This window comes from Acipenser ruthenus, chromosome 21 (genome assembly GCF_902713425.1).
Source record: "Acipenser ruthenus chromosome 21, fAciRut3.2 maternal haplotype, whole genome shotgun sequence".
NCBI lineage: Eukaryota > Metazoa > Chordata > Actinopteri > Acipenseriformes > Acipenseridae > Acipenser > Acipenser ruthenus.
The window spans coordinates 30044066-30062968 of NC_081209.1; the positions used below are offsets into that span (position 1 = coordinate 30044066).

Consider the following 18903-nt stretch of genomic DNA (forward strand, 5'->3'; position numbering starts at 1 on the left):
ATCCAGGATATACAATACTGGGGAAAATAAAAACAGCAAACAAACTGAACACAGGTAAACATGTTAGACTCTATTAAATCATGTTGACACTTTTTGGGACTGAAGGAATTCACCATGTGTTGTTTTGTGTTTTTGGGGAATTTCCATATGTAATATACAGGCTTTCTGTTTATTGACTGTATGGCAGCAAAAAGATGATACATTTAACATCTGATCTGTTTAAGACAACAGCTGACATCTCTGTCCAGTGAGCAAGCACTCTGACAATGAGCGGCTTGCTGACAGTGGCTGGCGTTTGTTTGTTGACTGAAGCACGTTTGTTGGTGTCTTTCAACTACTGAACTTTCATGTCTAGCTGGTGCTTCACCTACTTTGCTGTTTAACACCAGAATGATTCTTTTAATTTTAAAAGGGAACCAGCTCCTTAATACTGAATGCATCCCTGCTGATATCTATAGGGAGTGTTTGTTAACATGTACTGTATGTCAAAACTGCACGCCACTGTGATGGTAAACATTTAAAAGCACTTCGACTGTGTAATCTTGGACTGATCAGCGATAAGGAGAGGTGCAGCGCTGGATAACATCTCTCACGGCATGACGTTTTTCACAGCATTCCTTTTGTGTATCTGAATGAGGTCCTAGGGGACGAGAACATTGATTGAGTCAGCCTGAACTGAAGTATTTACATATCACATACAGTACACCTGATGTTCTTATAGCAGCATGGAATGTAAACATGCTGAGATCTGATCCTCTGCCGTCCCCCGCACTCGTGTTTTTGAAGCGATACTTCAAGTGCCCTTTCTCCAAGATTACAATCTGTACTTCATGGGGCTCACAACAGTGCTCGACACTCTCCGGACACCGTTTAAGCCCTTTGGAATTCAATCCCATTCTCCTGAAGTGCAAATCCTGATCATTATCTCAGGTCTCCCGGGACTGTGTTTCTGAAGCCAGCCGTGCATTGCAGCCCCACACATTTACCGGCAGGGCATGCTTCATCAAAGTGCCCTGTGGCACCCGGAATGGAAATGTTAAGAGTCCCTCACAAACATTCTCACATTAAACGCTTTATTTGCAAGTCGCAAAAATGCAACCCAGCCAGGCAGGTGTCCTGGAACATGCCCTTCATCTGCCAAACTAGGGAGCTCCCATAAACCTTTCAGGTCCCCGCTCACTTAAAGGGGTTACAATAATATACAACAGGTGTTCAGATAAATAGCTCTTAAAGGGGCAACAGTAATATACAACAGGCATTCAGATAAATAGCTCTTAAAGGGGCAAAAGTAATATACAACAGGCGTTCAGATAAATATTATTATTATTTATTTCTTTGCAGACGCCCTTATCCAGGGCGACTTACAATTGCATATGCATAATAGGGTTTGTTACATTACGAAGAGTTTTTCTGGAGGCAATTATATATATATATATATATATATATATATATATATATATATATATATATATATATATGGAGCTCTATTTTAATGATCTTAACATCACAGATCTAAATACCACTGCTATGTGATCTTGCTCTACTGCATTAACAACTGCAATAAAAATAAATGTGTTAACTTGTGTCTATTACTGCTGGGTAAGTGCACTCAGCTAGAGGTCTAGAGGTTAAAGAACATTAGGAAACAAATGACTGCATATTTGATGATGGGAATTTTTTTTTTTCACAGGCTTCCTCCTTGTGGAAATAGAACTCGGTCTCCTCCATATTCCCTGTTGGACTCTGTGCCATGACGTGGGAAATGACTTTTGCCTTGGATGCAGGCCAGATGTCGTTTCGCTCCTGCTGATACTAGAACGAGTCCCTGAGATCCAGTTTTTAAGTGTCCAAGTAAATGTATGTATTCATGTATTTATTTACCAGGAGGTATGTGTACAGGGAGGCCCCTTCAGCATGCATGTTTGTGTCCATAGAGGCCCTGTCTCCATGCTGGGGTCGGTATGTGGTGCTCATTGCAGGGCTATGTGGCCAGGGAAGCATTAATAGCTTCTCGGAAACACAGATTTTTTAACGAAGGGGGCTGTCATTCACATATCAAGACTAGGTGCCCTGCATGTGTTCTCAGGGTGTAGAATCAGCTTGCAGAATCTTTCTCCAAGTTTTTCTTCACTATCCCTTAATATTCACAGAGAAGTTGGAATGCTATTTTTTAACTTCAAGGAATGGTTCCTCTGAACACACTTTAGACAGCAGTGAAAGCAAACAGCACAGTCATGTTAGAGATGAGGCCCGTCTTCTATGCTCATTTCTATTTCTATCAGATTGTCTCCTTAGGCACTCGCAGTGCTGGCGTCTGTTAGCTCTGTTGATATGCGTTTCAGTCTCTGCTCACTGTAACACATGATTGGCCTCAGAGCAAAGCACAGCAAGTTCTTCTGCTCTTCCAAGTGGCCAGAGCAGCGTGGGAGACGTGCTCACAACTCGGAGATAGTTACAGCTACAGATAACGCTTGAAGGGGAAAAAGAAGTTTGCTTTCTGCATGCCTGGATTTCACAAGCTAGAATGTCAGCATGTTGGAGGAGCCGATCCCCCGAGAGCTCTCTGTGAGCCAGCAGAAGAATATTACGCAAATAGAAAAACACAGGCCCTGTTTGACTGTCCAAGGCAGTATATAAAGCAGGCACTCGTTCTCTGTCTGTTAAAGCTCTTTTTGGATACACAAGCAGTCAAATTATCTACCTGTCTTCAAAACTCACGGGTCAAAAACTCTGTAGGTGTTTTAGGTTTGTTTGAGTTATGTGCAGTATGTGGTTGTCAGTGTAGGATAGACACTGGTAATTGAATGTTGTAACTATGCCAGGAAATCTCTGTTTGCATCCCCACCAATAAACACACTGAGAAAAACAAGATCTCACTGAGCCCTTCCTGGTAAACTGTTTCAGTGAATAAACAAAGCTAAATGATGTCTTGAAGGGACTCGTTCCTGTGTCTGTTCTGCTGCATCCTCTACTGCATTCAAACCTGTTTTAATATTGGCCGAATAGACTTTCCTGAAGTGCTTCAGTGGAATGATTAACACATCACAGTAACCCTTCATTAGCTTCCTTAGCTTTACTTAAAAAAAGTCTCATCTTGGTGTCAGTGACTAACAAGGGGAACTTTGACAAGCACATTTTTTTTGAAGATTTACTATCTGCTAAATTAAAGGACGTGTGGGTGTTTTCCGAGGCACCACAGTTTACCATTGTTCTATGGTGTGCTTAAATATGATAGTCACTACAGGGGTTATTGCTGTCAGATTAGGATCATATCACAGTGTACTCAGTCTCAATGCCGATAGGATGCCTTCTGAAGATGTTGATTTAAACACTTAAAGAAACATTGAACATATCTTGCTGGGTTTGTAAAAATGACAGCATGTTTGGTGCTTCTATACTGGAATTAAAGACAGCCTCTTGCAATACAGAACCATACAGTGTAGACTTTGTTACATTTAACACATGGCTATAGTACGTCAAAGTGCTTATTATAAACACTAGTTAAAGACAGAAAGACAAGGTAAAGGTAACTAAATCTCCAGGACCTGGCACCAACCTTCAGGAATATAAAGAAGAACAAGGTGCTTTTAAACAACGGATGCAATTCTATCTAATGAATCTGCTATTAAGAGGAAGTCTAGGTCAGTATCTATTGCGCAAACTACATGAGACAGACAGACAGCAGAATGCAATATAAGGGTTTTTTGTCACGATGAAGAAAACCTCAAACCCGCATTGAGTTACTGAAAACAAAAAAAAAAGCAATTTTTTTTATCTCTGAACAATAGCATGTGAAAACAGCTGTCCTGTTTCTTGTCAGTTGCTTCAGTCATCTCTGTGTACAGATTGCACCAACACCAGTCCCTGTGTTTGCTTATCTGACAGTCTCATTTCAGCATCTGTTTATCTGCAATGTCTTGTGTGTACTTATGAACCAGAGCTGAAGTAAGAGAACAGAAATGAGGGGTGAAAAGGGAATTGAACCAAAAAAAGTTCAGCTGACCATCATTCAGCATGGCATTCCATTACAGTATGCCTGAATAATTTGTGTTTATGACTCTTGCTATACACTGTTGTCTTGTAAAGTGAAACAGAGATTTCAGAGTGTATTTTTAATTTATTTTATGACATTGTGTTCAGCACAGAGTCAGCAGAGTGGGCCATTTCAAGGCAACATACAAGCTGTGTGCGAGTAGTTTGGGGCTTGTTGTGTGCCAGCGAACACAGATTAGTTATTATACATCTATTACATGCTTGACAGAGCTTTAGGATTAGCCTTGCTCTCTGCAGGACTTCATTTGCATTCGATTGAGGCAACTGCGAAAATATTGTAATGGCTGCAGCTTGCATGCTGTTGGAAATGATTCCCAGGGAAAACAAAAAACGGCAACAACAAAACGAAAAATGATTAGATTATCAATCCCTATTCTTTAGTGCTTGGTCGTCTATATTAATCTCTTTTCCATATCTGAACTTTGGAAGCCTGTGGCTCTGCAGGGGTCGTGTGCAGGCTTGCTGGATCCAGCCCAGTCTCTGCTGGCGATGTGCGTCCTGCCTTTACATAGAAACAATGCGCTCAGATGCTGGGCGGGTCCAAGCTTGTCTTTACACATTTGCAGCGTATTAAGTGTCATCAACAACTCTTGCTGACTTTGAAGCGCGTTCGTTGCACCTCAGGGAATTTGATACATTTTCATGCTTTGACCCATTTTGGTGCGGTTCAGTTGTGATTGTTTGTTTTTTTGGAGACACCAGACAGCCTCATCGTGAACCATGCGGAGTGTGTCTGATGTTGTTCCCGGAGTTGACATTCCTCCCTCGGACTGGCTGCAGAGAAGAGCCAGCGTTCCACAGAGCTCTCTGTAGCAGCTGAAGGAGTTAGATCTGTCTAATTTAAAAGTTTGGTTCAGCTTCAATAACGCTTTCCAGTTTCCCAGCCTCCAATAATAACTACAGTGGCTTCGGTGCGATATCTAGATGCTTTAAACTTAATACAAACCACTCAAGACATCAATATTGAATTTATTTCCTTCCAAATAAATTAGCTGAATGGATGTGTGGAAAAATACTCTTGTGGTTCGACCGTGCTTGTAAAGGTTTAGGCTCAGCTGACAAGAGGCATCGCTGGAATCTAATAAAACGTTTCTCTAGTTTTCAGAGTAACGAGGGAAAGCAGGAGTTGCTGCTGATGCTGCAAACTTTCCCTCAGGTTACTTCACCCCCTCAGGCACTTTCACAAAGGAAAATAAGAGAGCCTGCTTCATGAAGAGTCTGAGGCTCAGGGTCATGTGAGGTAGCAGGCTTCTGACTTGATCTTAGCCTGTGTTCTGAAGAGAAAGCTTTCGTCATGCACTGTGCGGATTCCTAAATGCAAGCTGATTCGGGGTCTTGTCACAGCAAGCCCTAATTCTTTGTTATTACTGACATCTGAGAAAGGGTACAGGCCAGCTTGCCATCTCACATCTATAGAATGTCCAACATCACTGCTGTAAAAGGTTCCATCTTCTGATGGCTGTTATCTTTCCCCTTCTGTGCAAACAGATTTGCTTTCATCTCAGCGAGTGTAGTTAAGGGGCTTGGGCTGAACATCTGTATTGCAGTATTGATCAAGGCTGATTCCAATTGATACTACTGTAGGAACAGAAACAACTATGACTGCCAGACACAGCTTTCAGCAACATGTCACATTGACAGATATCCTCCAGCAACTAGCTGATTCGTCTCGCTTGCCCTGCTGAAGCCTTGTGGCCTGCAACTTGACATGGGCAGTGTGTTCTCTTTTAATTAACAGCACAGATCAATGTGAAGGCAGCGACTAACTGGAGTGTGTGCATTAGCCAAAGAAGCAGCATCTTAATGGCACTGGGACCTTCCTCTAACAGACAGACCTCTCTGTATATACAAGGCTTTCTGGCTTTTAAACACGACAGTAACCAGAAAACACACTGGGTTTGGCAGAAGACGTTTTATACCAATTTCCATTGCCATATAAGGAACACTGTGCAGTCTAACAGGAGGGAAGATACCAGTGCATTTGTAAACCCGTAAACATTCAGATTCAATTACAAGCACAGACAGCACTCCAAACCTCATCTTCAAAATTCAGTCCCTGAGAAAGAGGGGAAAAAAAGTCAGAAAGTTTGGGATATTTTTTAAATATAATATTATGCGCTGTTAGCAGAGTTCATAACATTTTAATGAAGTTTGAGATAGCTAATTAATTTCTATTAACTGGCAATTTTAGGAGATAATTGAAAGCCGAGTTTCATGCCTCTGCATTTGTCAATCGCCGCTTTATAACCAAGACCTTCTTGTGACTCCGAAACTTGCAAGTCCTGCAAATCAGCAAATGCTGCCAATCATTGCAACGAGTTTGCCTGAATTACACTCAGGGGGGAAATAAAAAGAATTGCAGCAATGCATAATTTCAAGAGAAAATCTTACATGCTACAGTATGCAATTAATGATCATGTTTTATTTTGACAATGCTTTCAAGAAAAGCACACATTTCTGTCTACTGTACTGAAGAGGTCTGGAAATACTGGTGTTCCAAACACAGACATGGAGATTGACAGCGATATCGACAGGGTGAGGCAAACTTCATTGCGGTACGTGCGAGAGAGGCAGTGACATCACTACACAAGTCACCGAGATCCCATGGGTTTATATCAGTAACTGAATCATACTAACTTTCATGACATAACAAACAGCAAGCCCATTTGAAATAATAACTCTAGATAATACTTGTTTCTAAAGCGTGTACGCAACCCCTTTTGTGTGCATACCTGCAATGCAAACAAAGGGCACTGCAGATACGCAGACATTCCCGGAGTGGCTAATGCAGCGTCTCCTCGGTATAGTAAAGAAAAAAAGCTAGCTGGTGTCAGCAAAGAATTCCAAATTACAATGAACTTGCGTTCCCGTCACTGCCAACATTTTATTGGGACTGATGCTTCCTTTTAGTAATGCTGTAAATGTTGCTGTAAAGCCTTATGATTCGTCCTTGTGTCTCTCAGATGCAGATGTGCTTCTCATTACGAGACACCAGCACATCTGCACAGATCATCTCCGTCTGTGCATCATTAGGTTGCAAATTGTTTCTTAGCTAGTGCAAACTTTTCTAAGCTTTAGAAAGAAGAGAAATCCTGCAGTGATAAATGACCTACGTGAATGACAGTCTTTTGAATACTTATCTTAAACCAGGCTGTTAGCAGCGTTTTCTACAGTGTTAATGTTCGGTAAATGACTCAGGGTCTCATTTGGGGAGCACTGTATCATATACAGTGTCCCCAAGTATCTCCTTTATAAAAGTGCCACGGTGAAAGCATAGCAGTGTGGTAAAGCACAGACAGGTATTGTAAGAGTTGTAAAATGCATGGTTTTAACTTGGAGAAAACTTGCCAAATGAAGATTACGTTGGTAAGTCTTTATCCCATCTGCAAATAATAAACCTCCTCATCCATAACAAGTAAATAACTGCAGCTAAGGAAGAAACATCTTGCCATGTCACTTGAGGCCCCCCATTCTAATTTGTAAATTAAACGACCTCTGAAACAGCATATGGAAGTAATTACAGCTCAGAACAGTTCACCCAAGAAGGTAGTTAAAAATAAATGGGGCATTACTTATAATAAGATAAATCAGGGAGTGCCAACAGGGATTTTCTCCCAAAGCCGGCGTGGCTGTTATTGGGACCACTGGAGATTTTCCAGTTCGCCAGCATCCAATTAGAGCAAAGCATGACAAAGGAGCAGGATCCCACTTTAGGATGATTCTTACCAATCAACTTTTCTGCAGGCTTTCGAGCAGATGGTAGTATTTTCAGTTGCTGGTGGCATGGTAATTATGAAGCCTGCTTACAATAGTCGTGTTCCTGTATGGCTACAGTTTGCTTCCTGCTGTTATTGCAGTTGAAGGTTTTGTTTTTTTTTAACAACGGGGCTCGTCTTCACTTCACGTCGTGGGTTATCCCTTCCTTATTTCTCCCTCCTGGAATGTGTTCGGTGTTAACCACGGTGCTGCTGCATTTCACTTCAAAAAGCAGAAAAGTTCTGCCTAGTTATAAAGGACATGCAGCACTTGTCTATCTATGCTGAGTCATAGAGGAGGATGGGTTCCAACAGGATACTTAATATCACTAATGAAATTCTCTGTAGTTGACTGCCTGAGAGACCTTTACATTTCTGCAGCTGATACAGTACATGTGCCCTTTGTGACACATTAACTGAACGAACCACACATTATTAAACCAGCAATGAATGAGTAACCCAGGCTATCTGTTGGGCGTCCTGTTAAAGTGAGGACTGTCTCCTCAGCGCTACAGAGCCTGATGATTTCTGTCACGGAGGATGGCAGAGCCGGCTACAAACAGATGAGTTGAAAGCATGGAGAGCCAAATCTCACTGGAAATTATAGGGCTCTTTGGTTCTAAGAGTAATCCACTGAACCACCTACCCCCAGGCATAAAACATTTCAGAGTGCAGCCCTGTATTTTAATATATCCGAGGCACTGCTGCTAACGTAACTGATGAATTAGCATGTAACAGGGGGGCGGGGGGTGAGGTTGCTATGTAGCCCAGGGAACCTGCTCCAGGAAGAAAAATATAATTCAGCACAGTTTTGAGAAAAGGGATTACTTGTGATAGGGTAATGAAGTACTATTTAGTCAGACGTATGGAACACTGACATTTAAAAAGAGAAAGAAATAATGCCTCCCACCTACAACATTTCCAACTAATCCGGGCGTGTTATCGGTTATTCAGACAAATGTTACTGAATAGCAGAACAAGAATTGGATAAGTAAACCTTTCTACAGTTTGTTTTTTCTATTCAATCTGAGGTACAATAGCAGCTTAAATCTGCAAGAAAAGAGAAGTTCTGTGTCAGAAAGGAACTGGAGATTGTCTGACAGCACCAGGACAAGAGACTGTAGTTTCTGTGCGTTCTGCAATTTGAAGGATATTGTCCAACGCAGCAAAAAAATAAAATAAAAAAAAATAAAAATAAAGGGGAAATTGCTTGTGGAAGGTAAAATGAACCTGAAGTTCTGTTGCTTTCGCTTACTGTTTGCTCCATGTTAATGTAGCCTCCAGTTTATTTATAACAGAGGCTTCAATCATTTCACAAGCCTTGTCTGTGTGTGGAGAGTTTTAAATATGATTCCACAGATTACTACAGGACTGGAGTGTGAGTTATGATGACTGAGTAAAGTCCACCCTTGTCAAGGACTCAATTCCTAGGAATGATTTGTTAGTTTAAAAAACCTAGCATCTGTTTCAGTGTACCGTAGGTTCCTATGCAAAACCTTCTTCGAATCACCCTTCCGGGAAATCATAGCATTACAAAAAACAACTTAACCCATTTAGAATTTCTCAGATCTTGAGAGAACAAGCATTTTTAGTTCAAGAAACACACTTTGTTTTGTGACTTTTAGCAAAAGACAACAAGCAAACATAAAACGATGGAGTCGGCCACGACTGAATTGATTAAGAACTGGCAGACCTGAATTGTGGTGCCTACAGTTATAATCGCTTGTACCCAGTTGAATTCCTAGTCATGACTGCAATGTCAGCTCCCACTTGTGCCATGTATTACCACATACTACAGTGAAACCTTATTCTATGATTAGAGGAAAAAGTAGGCAAGGCAAAAATAATCAATTAGTGACGAGGTACCCAGTGGGTTATGTCTTTCCCGATTTGAATATGTTTGTGTTATTCTTAGGTAACCCATGCAGCATTGAGCAATTTCTGTTTAAACTCCAGGGGTTACGCTAAAGATACTGTACTATGACTGTGATGTAAATGCGTGAAGCTAATGTATAGTGTCTGAGACACTGTTTCTCCTCCCACAAGCTGGCTATTGATTCACAGAAGATCATTTTGTGATGATTCACCCACGTGTACGCGAACATTTGAAATAGGTAAAGTGATATTCTGTAAGTGCCCTGTTGTGTAATTTCATTTTAATGAATGAATCCTTGTTGTGAGGGATGATCTCAGTATTTTTTAGTAATTTAATAATGCGGTTATATCCTGCATTCAAACAAGGATCTTTGTTCATAAGGAAATGAGTGACTTTACACTTTGGTAACTTTACTTGCACGTACAGAGCTTGTGCAACCTTTCAATTCTCTCTTTCTTCATTCATGTCGCATCACAGCAGGATTAATTGTCCCTGCAAATGAATCTATCAGCCAGTGGCATCTGTCTGGCACAATGGGAATTTAGCTAAACTTGCTTCTTATAAAACTGCCTAATGATGCTTTGAGTCCTGTCTCTAGGCAATGTGTTGGTGTCTAGGACCTTTGCCAGTGCATGCCAGATTGCTTGCTGAAGAGATGGATATTAGAAACAGAGCATGCTTGAGACGTAGTGATCCCCCATGGACGGAGATATATATTATAATAACTCAATTAAAAAGAGTTTCAGTGAACAGTTCCATTGAGTGAATGAAGCTGCCACAGACCCTTTGGCAGTGAAATTCAGTCCACCCAATAATGTGAACTATGACCTCAGAGAAGAACGGTCAGAATTCCAAGAGGAAGAAGCAAGAATACAAACTTAATCAAGATGTACTGGTTACTGGTGGCTGCAGAGATCGTTTTAGAACAAAATAAATCCTCACTAATCCCTGTGGTGCCTCCAACATGTTTAGGCTGTTTCCAATCTCTGCTGGTGTGAAATTGGTAACTACCGTAAATGTGATTAGGAAGACTTTCAGTAATCCATGAATCCTAGCTGCCTTCTATGTCATGCTTTTTATTGACTGTGTATGAACTCAAAGGAGCTCAACTAAGCCTGTTGTCAAGCGATATTCAGACAACAAGAGAAGAATATTAGAATCACACCAGTACTCCCCAGTCGAGTTTTTCCTGAAGCCACATACGTCTGGATAACCAGTTTACACACCCATCCATTGAACTATTGTTTATTACTGTCTTATAATCAGTTCTACTTTCATATTTGCTTTTGCCTAAGATGACACATACTGTATATCATCTTTATTAGTAATATATTACATTCTGAATGTTTTGTGTCATTTATGCCCTGGAGTCCAAACTGGCCTTAAACACCCAGGTGTCAGATTTGGCAAAACCTTCTTCAGTTCAACGGCCCTGTAATCTGATGAGCTCTGACAGCCGCATTGACTTAGTTTTGAAGTTACGTTATATATGTGATACTTTTGTATAAAGTTCCCTTGTAGCCAGGGAAGTGCAACCCTTCAAGGGGACTGATAGTATTGCCTTAGTCGGCTTAGAAAACAACCAACAGGAGCAGCCGTTAAAATGAACCGATCCTTGCAGTCACAGACATTTATCTGCTGGATCACGCAATGCACCTGTTTTGTTTCTCAGTAAAATGTACAGCACAGGAGACCTTGGCGGGGCAAGGTCACAGTGGTCATAAGAAACATCTTTCATCCTGGAGAATAACTGTCCCCAGGGTCGTAGAGTATGCATGAAAGTTTCTCAGAGGACAAATTGAGATATAAAGACCCCCTTATACATTTTTTTTTTTTTTAAACGCTCAAAAAAATATCATGCTGTTCGCAAGAAGTTAGATTTGTGATGCATGTTGAAGTCAAGACTAGGTGATCGAGAGAGATTTGCAAGTGTCAGAGGATGTTCTGAATGATTCCCCCTGAGTTGAACACATGTAACACTCTCTAATCTTGTAGAGGAGACACTTAGTTTGAAAACTCACTTACTTACTGTACTCTGTGTTACTGTACTCTGTGTTACTGTACTCTGTTACCGTACTCACTGTTACTGTATTCAGTGTTACTGTACTCTTCACAAGTAATTGTAGTATAATGTGTAAAGTCAGCAATTTACAACAAGTTCTTCATTACTTTCCTGACGGATGGATTTTCTCAGTGGTAATCCACTTTTTCTTTTGAATGGCACAGCTAGTTAGGGAATATTGCCTGCATTTAGGGTAGAGTACTTTTAGATTGATCTGGGGTTAGGGGATATACCAAGTGAAATGCATTGTCTGACTGCCAGCAATAAGAAGCCACGATTACATTAGTGGCTTTTTGGTGTTGACTCAGAATCCTTAAATACAAAGGATGGACTAACGACTGTATTTAAAATCGCAGAATTCAGATATGACTGTAATAGAAACCTCTTCTGTGTTCTGTAGGGCTGCATCTGATCAATGTCTTTGTCAGAGTCAATTGAATTAATATAGATCTGTGTCTGAGAGAGGTCCAGTTCCATTTAGATCTTTAAAGTTCTCTGCCAGATGTACAATGTAGGTCTGTTATCAGCTATAGTGATTTGCCTTATCATTTCTGACGCTTTTCTAGGTGGAAGCAACTCTTGAGAATTACTCTTTTGAGAGTTTATAAAGTTACCAGACAGCCTTTAAATTACCAGTCCAATTATAACAACTGACCACATAAAAAATTCCAGTTGAACCAGTGCCGTGTGTACAGCCTGTATTCATTTGTGTGCTGTACTTTGTGTGTGGTGAAGAGCATGTGCATTAACAAACTCCAGAATGACTTTAAATGAGTTAACCTTGACTGTGATTATTCCAGCGATGCTGACCTCTATATCATATTTATTCTGAGCAATTTCACCAGCGCAGAGTTTAACAACTTGAATGTGGGAACAGATGGTAAACCTGTGTCTAAATGATATCACATGTTTTAATATTTTTGCAGGAATTTAATGTGGGGTTCTTAATCTACATTATATATTGTTGTCTTCTTTCGTCTTAAGGAGATGTACTGTACAGATTTGAAATGTGTCGTATTAAATAAAGCAATACAGCATGCAAATGATTTGGAGAGATTTGTGTTGGTCTTTTGCCAGTTTCAGTTTTGGTTTATGTAGGTGGGCATGCTTGCTGGTAAATGCTTTCTGTAATTCATTGCGTGCTACAAAAGGGCACAGCAGCTCGTTGTAATTACTTAAATTGCCCCTAGTGTTTTGCTCACATGGTTCCAATTACAACCGTGCACTGTATTTGGAAAATGCAATACAATTGTACACTATGAAAAGATACTGTTGGCATTGCCCTGTGTGTGTGAAAGTCTCTTGATTTATTAGTTAAGAAGATTTGTAGGTTGACAGTCTGTTTTAATGACCTTGTTTTATTTGTCCAATTAGGTAGACTGTTTGAAGCACAGATTACGCTGGGTATTGCTCAGTGACTCACTCAGTTATCTCTAACTGCTGCGCCTGATGATTTTATTTGTGATACAGAATGTGGTTCTGAGGAGAACCTGCTGAATGAGTTCCAAACCGCTCCATCAGGCCCGGGTCTGCAGTAGATTGGAACCAGATTCGCTCCTGAAATGGTTCAAACGTCAGCTTCATGTGGGTTTGTCTGCATAGCATGGACTTGTACTGTCAGACGCTGCAATAAGCTTCACTATCACAGGGCTTTAACTTGCTTCTTTTATTGAAGAACCCAAAGTCCTCACAGGCTCATGTGGAGTAATGAGTTCATCTGGGCTTTGTTTTTGCAAATGAAAACAGTAGCTTGGGACTGGAATTCTTTTTGGTCGAGAGTGTGGGCTGTGCCTCTTTTTGTCTTTGTTAATACTGGGCTCGGTTATTCACTCTCAATGGGAGGACTGGAATATGAATGAAAGCCGTGCTGAAGCCTGACAAAAGGCTACTGTGCTAATAATCTTGACCTCTGCGTCAACCTTATGTTTGCGTCACATAAGCACCCGGAAACACAGGTTCACTTTTCCCTGGTTACGTCATGATTTCAAACCCTTCTGTTATCAACAGATATTGGTCTTTCAGTCTGAAGTGTAGTTATGCTGATTATTGTTATTAATTATACATGTATGTTGATGTGTAGTACATGCGCTCCGTCTTGCAATGTCAAGATCAATTAATAAAAAGTGACTGTAGATTAAAAACCGACTATAGTAAATGTATGAATGAATGAATGAGCTGTTGTTGTATTAGTCTCTGGAGGCTGATATCAGCTGTTCTTTGTTTCTGTCTTGTGTAGGACGTGCTCTTTTAAAATGCACCTCTCCAGCAGAGTCTATCTGCTGCACTTGCCTGTACTGCAGTTTTCATGAACGTGGTGCGTGTCTTATCTTTTCTCAGATTTCCAGAAGAAGCCCAGAAGCCTGCTTGGATCTGGTCAGGCTTGTGAGAACTGGTTTTCCAGGGAGATGAATGTTGATTTGCAAAACACCAACTCCGAGCCAAGCCGTTGCTTTCACAGGAGCGTCTCAAGATACCTGGAGTTCTGAAAGCAGCTCCCTGGGATTACACAACTGCAGTTATTCGTTTGCAGGGAAAAGCCTCTACGAATGCGACTCAACCTTAAGAGATTTTTAATATAAGTTGCTGCCAGGCTTCTGTAACCATGTGGACAATCGCTGTGGATTATCTTTTGCTGTTAGCCGGAGCAATGTGTGCAGCTGGCTCTATTCAAGCAGCTTCCACAACTGAGGATGATGTCACTCCACGGGTCAGCTTTCAGTACAGTAAGTAAACTCGCATTCATAACCCCCGGCACGCTGCTAAACTACGCAGAGAGATACATGCTTCACAATTCTGTGTGCCCCTAAACAAGCTAGAGGAGGAGAACGAGAAGTACCCCAGTGTTCTGTTTCAGTGTCATACAATGAAAAAGGCTGGGCAGATTACAAGCCTTACATTAGTAAAGTCTTTCCAAAATACTTTGGATTCCTATAGTATCTTCTTGCTAGCCTGTTCTTTCGTGTATAATACATGCATAGGATTGTGTAGCTGTTTTGGTGCGTGGCTCGTAGAGTTACTGCATCTTAAACCTAAGCCGATCCTAGAAAATATAATAAGACCTGAACTTTCTTTTGGAAGCAGCACAGCTGTAATTACCTTTTGTGAGTGAGTGTGTGTGTGTGTGTGTGTGTGTGTGTGTGTGTGAGTGAGTGTGTGTATGTTTGTGTGTGTGTGTTATCCAGTGAACTTTGTAACATAGATAGTTTCCAGTGTTTTTGATCTATAAATAAAAGCAGCTTAAGATAGCCCTGTACATTTTAGGTGCTGATAGCTGTCCTCTCCCCAGTGGGCTTCGGAGGGCTTGATGTTTCCTCACTAGCTCCAGCAGCCTCTGGGTGTTGATACATAGTAAATTGATAGCAGGGGCACGCCAGCCAGCCTAGGTCCAAACTTTGTATTTGTTTCTTTGTGCAAGCCACAGCGTGTCCTCACAGTCCTACATCAGACAAGGGTTCAAGATCACGCAAGGGGGTTGAGTTTTAACATGAGGTTGCCAGGAGGGAAGCTGTTCCATTAACGAAGAGGGGTGTAATTCACAGTTACCTTTTCAGGAAATCAAACTAAGATTTCAAATCGTACAGACTGTGTAACATTTAGAATGTAACAGGCACTACCTCAGCCAGCAAATGTTTGGTCCTCTGGGTGGCTGGTTAATTCCGTTAGCTTCACTGTACGGAATGTGTTGTGTTCTGTTACATTTTTGGAGTTGGAATATGTGATTTCAGCTCCAGCTGTCGTCCAGATGCTTTTCATTTCAGGGAATTTTGCAGGTAATTAAAGAAGCAGTAGGTTTACTGGCACCTTTATTTATAAATAGTGGGAATTTCCAAAGCCCTGACAGCTCTTTGTGTGATGTGCAGCTCACCCACACAAACAAGTGCAACCGTTTTTGGAACTAGTGTAGCATTAAGAGCCAGGCAAAGTGCAAAGATTGGCACTTGATCTGGTGAATAGCACAGTTTGTCAAATCGAAAATGTCCGGCTCCATTCTGGCTTAGCATGTATCCACTTGGCATCTCACTGCACATTTGTTTCATTGTATTTATTATCACGGCTTGCCATCATGGTTTTAGCAGCACCCAATGAAGAGTCTCTTGTATTTTTCTTCGCCTCTTGTGTGATACTGGGTATGCTGCCACTAGATGTAAGCATACATACAGAGACACACACACACAAACACTGGGTATGCTGCCAGTAGATGTAAGTAAGACAGATGCACTGCTTGAGTAAAGCCTTGATAAAATCCAAGCTGGCCTCCGATGCTCAGATAACATGCCTGCTTGTGCTTGTTCCTCCTGGAAATGATTCTTATCTTATCTCTGCCGACGCACACAATGACTTTACAGCATCATCTCGATAGAGCACTTAAGAAAACACACAAGTCATGCATTAAATGGGGGAGAAGAAAAAGAAGTCCCTGAACTTCACAACCTTAGATATTCGATTTGCACGGAATAAGCTTTGCACATCGTCAATTACGCTGTAAAATTTCCAACAAAGACTCAATCGTTTCTTTGAAAACAAGAAAGCCCTCTGACACTTCACTAAGCTGAATGAGCGCACAGGGAGGGGTTTGAAGGTTATATATTGTATGTTTGAACTGAGTTCACAGCAAGGGGCTCCTGAGGCCTGGTTCATCGACAGAGAGAGAGTTATTTTAGTAATTTCTTCAACACTGTCTGTAAAAGCTCATTAATATGACTTGAGGCATCTGTGTGAACGATGATTTATGGAGCCTGGGCTTCATCCTCGGTCTTGCAAACAAGGTGCCATGTACCAGACAATAATAAAGAATGACGGCATTGTAAAGTGAACTACAGTCTTGAAAGCTCTGAATGCAGAAGCATTGGATTTGACAGAAACATATTGAGTTAGTTAACTAATTCAACAAACAGCCTTAATCTTCAGCCAGGGGTTGGATTAAAAGATTTTTTTACATCTGCTGTAGTGACCCAGCCCACTTAGCCTTACTAATTGAGCGACTCTCTCCTTCTGTACAATGTTTCGGATACCCGTACCCCTGCCATATAGTGCAGTTTGTGCTGTTTTCCATATTCCTAGCTGGACACTCTGCAGAGGACTCAAACCTGATCATGTCTAATGAAGCAGGACAAGCCAAACACTCTTTTGTAAACTGCTGTGCAGTGTATTCCACACAGGGCTGTCAATAGCCTATACCAGGGGAAGGCAGCCTTGGTCCTGCCAGTCCAGGCATTTGTTTAAAATGTATGCTTTATTGAAAATGAAAGTTATTATTTAATTACACCTTAGCCCAATTACACCTGGAGTGGAATATCCCAGATGCATGTGCCTTATGTATACCGAATGTATTTTTATAGAAGGTGTTTTCCCTTGAATGTATCTTCTAGCTTCCTAGAAGAGTGCTATGGTTTATTATCATAGCAGCAATCTTGAACAGGTGCAAGGAAGCCTGCGCTAATGAAGAAGCTAATCTCACATGAATAATTAACACAGCTGTAAAACGCTTACAGTGTGATGATTATACCAGTTCTTATAACACTCACATCGGTGCAAACCTGTGGAGATTTTACATGACACACAAAACCTGTGGAGATTTTACATGACACACAAAACCTGTGGAGATTTTACATGACACACAAAACCTGTGGAGTCTGTATTTGCTGGAGGTTCCGCGTTTAGAAGGATCGTTGTCTCTACTGATCATTCAGTCTCTGATTTGTATTCTAAATTGGAAGCTCTGTAAAAGGAATCTTAGTAATACATTTAGACACATGCTGCTGTTAATGTCACATAACACATTAAAGCATTTGTCAAACTTTATCTGACAATGTTTCAAGTTAGGGCGTCATCCTTCACCACAACTGCACTTTGACCAGGCATGACTCGGCTTCAAGGATCCAGTGTAGTCTGGCTGAGGACATACATGACTATGGATACAGAACACAGGTACATTCGGTGCACTGTGCTGTAGTTGTGTGTTTGTTATATTTAATTAAACAGGGTGTAAGAGAGAATGTCCCGTGTCATTGATGGCCAGGTCTACCCTTTCATTAAGGTCAAGAGGACTACTCAGGAGATGGAAGTCATATGACTTAGCTTGCCTGGCATAGTGGCATAGTGCTCTTAAACTTGTAGACATGTTACATTACCCAGTTATTTAATCATCTGTACAGTAATAAATCTCCATATTAACTCCAAATGGGTTTGCCAGACTCTCAGCTAGAATGGTTCTGGGCAGTCCTGTCAAGAACACATTGGTGCATCAAAGACAAGTACATTTGGATGGGTATTCAGCAGTTAAAATGTGGCTTTGAATTACAACTCTGATTTTCAGTAGCTTACAAATTGGAGGTTGGACCGACATGAAGAACTTGGAACCAGAGATGCTTTCTTTTTTTTCTTCTACTGTCTCTACTGGTGTTTCTGCTTTACAATGTAAGACGTTTAGGATAATATATGAATTAAACTACAAGTGAATATCCCTCTTAAATAGCAGTAGCTGCACAATCATAACAAATTCCAATGGGATATCATAGGAGTCATATTTTAAAGTATTAACCATGTGCAGTGCCCTTTCGATATTCTTTCTCAACGGTGCTAATTCATGCAAAAAATTATTATTAATAATCCTCAACCTGAAGCCCTATCTACGTTTTACAAACAGATCCTTGTTGGTTTAATTAATCTTTCATTAACACCTTTGCGTCTCTAAGTTAGTTATCCTAATGTCTTAATAATGTCCTCCAGACGCCTCATTTCTCATTTGTTATGCTGCTAGTTGCCAACTATCTCGCGTATCTGAATGCATGTATTCCCCAGCTCGTGTTCAGGTCAGCTGTTATACAGCAGGCTGGGTTTTGATGGCAGTGTCCTGGGGAGTGCTGCATGCCTGCAGGAGGCTAATAGCATCTATCTTATTCAGTTCTTTCCGGGAGTGCTGAGCTGTGTGTGCTCACTGTAGTATCGGCCAGCAGTTCTGGATCTGCTTTCTTTCTGTTTACCATTCGAGTTACTTCTACAGGGTTTTCAATGGCAGGGGTTTGACCACTCTGGCTTGGACAGTGGTTCATAGTTGATTTAAGGTAATGAATAGCTTCGGCTTGATTCAGGCAATCCCTCTACCCGGAAGGTTTCGAACTTGAATTCAGTGTCTTCATATTTTTGGGAGCTGTGTG

General features: G+C 41.0%; 1 protein-coding gene across 2 annotated transcripts in view; it reads left to right on the forward strand.

Moving 5' to 3' along the window:
• LOC117428371 (semaphorin-4B-like) overlaps positions 1-18903 on the forward strand; it is a 68748-nt gene that overhangs the window by 27999 nt on the left and 21846 nt on the right. For both annotated transcript variants that reach the window (XM_058995530.1, XM_058995529.1), the window contains exons 2-3: positions 1691-1857; positions 14084-14469. In XM_058995530.1, coding sequence (XP_058851513.1) covers positions 14349-14469 — 121 coding nt within the window. In that variant the 5' untranslated portion in view covers positions 1691-1857; positions 14084-14348. The remainder of the gene's footprint in view (positions 1-1690; positions 1858-14083; positions 14470-18903) is intronic.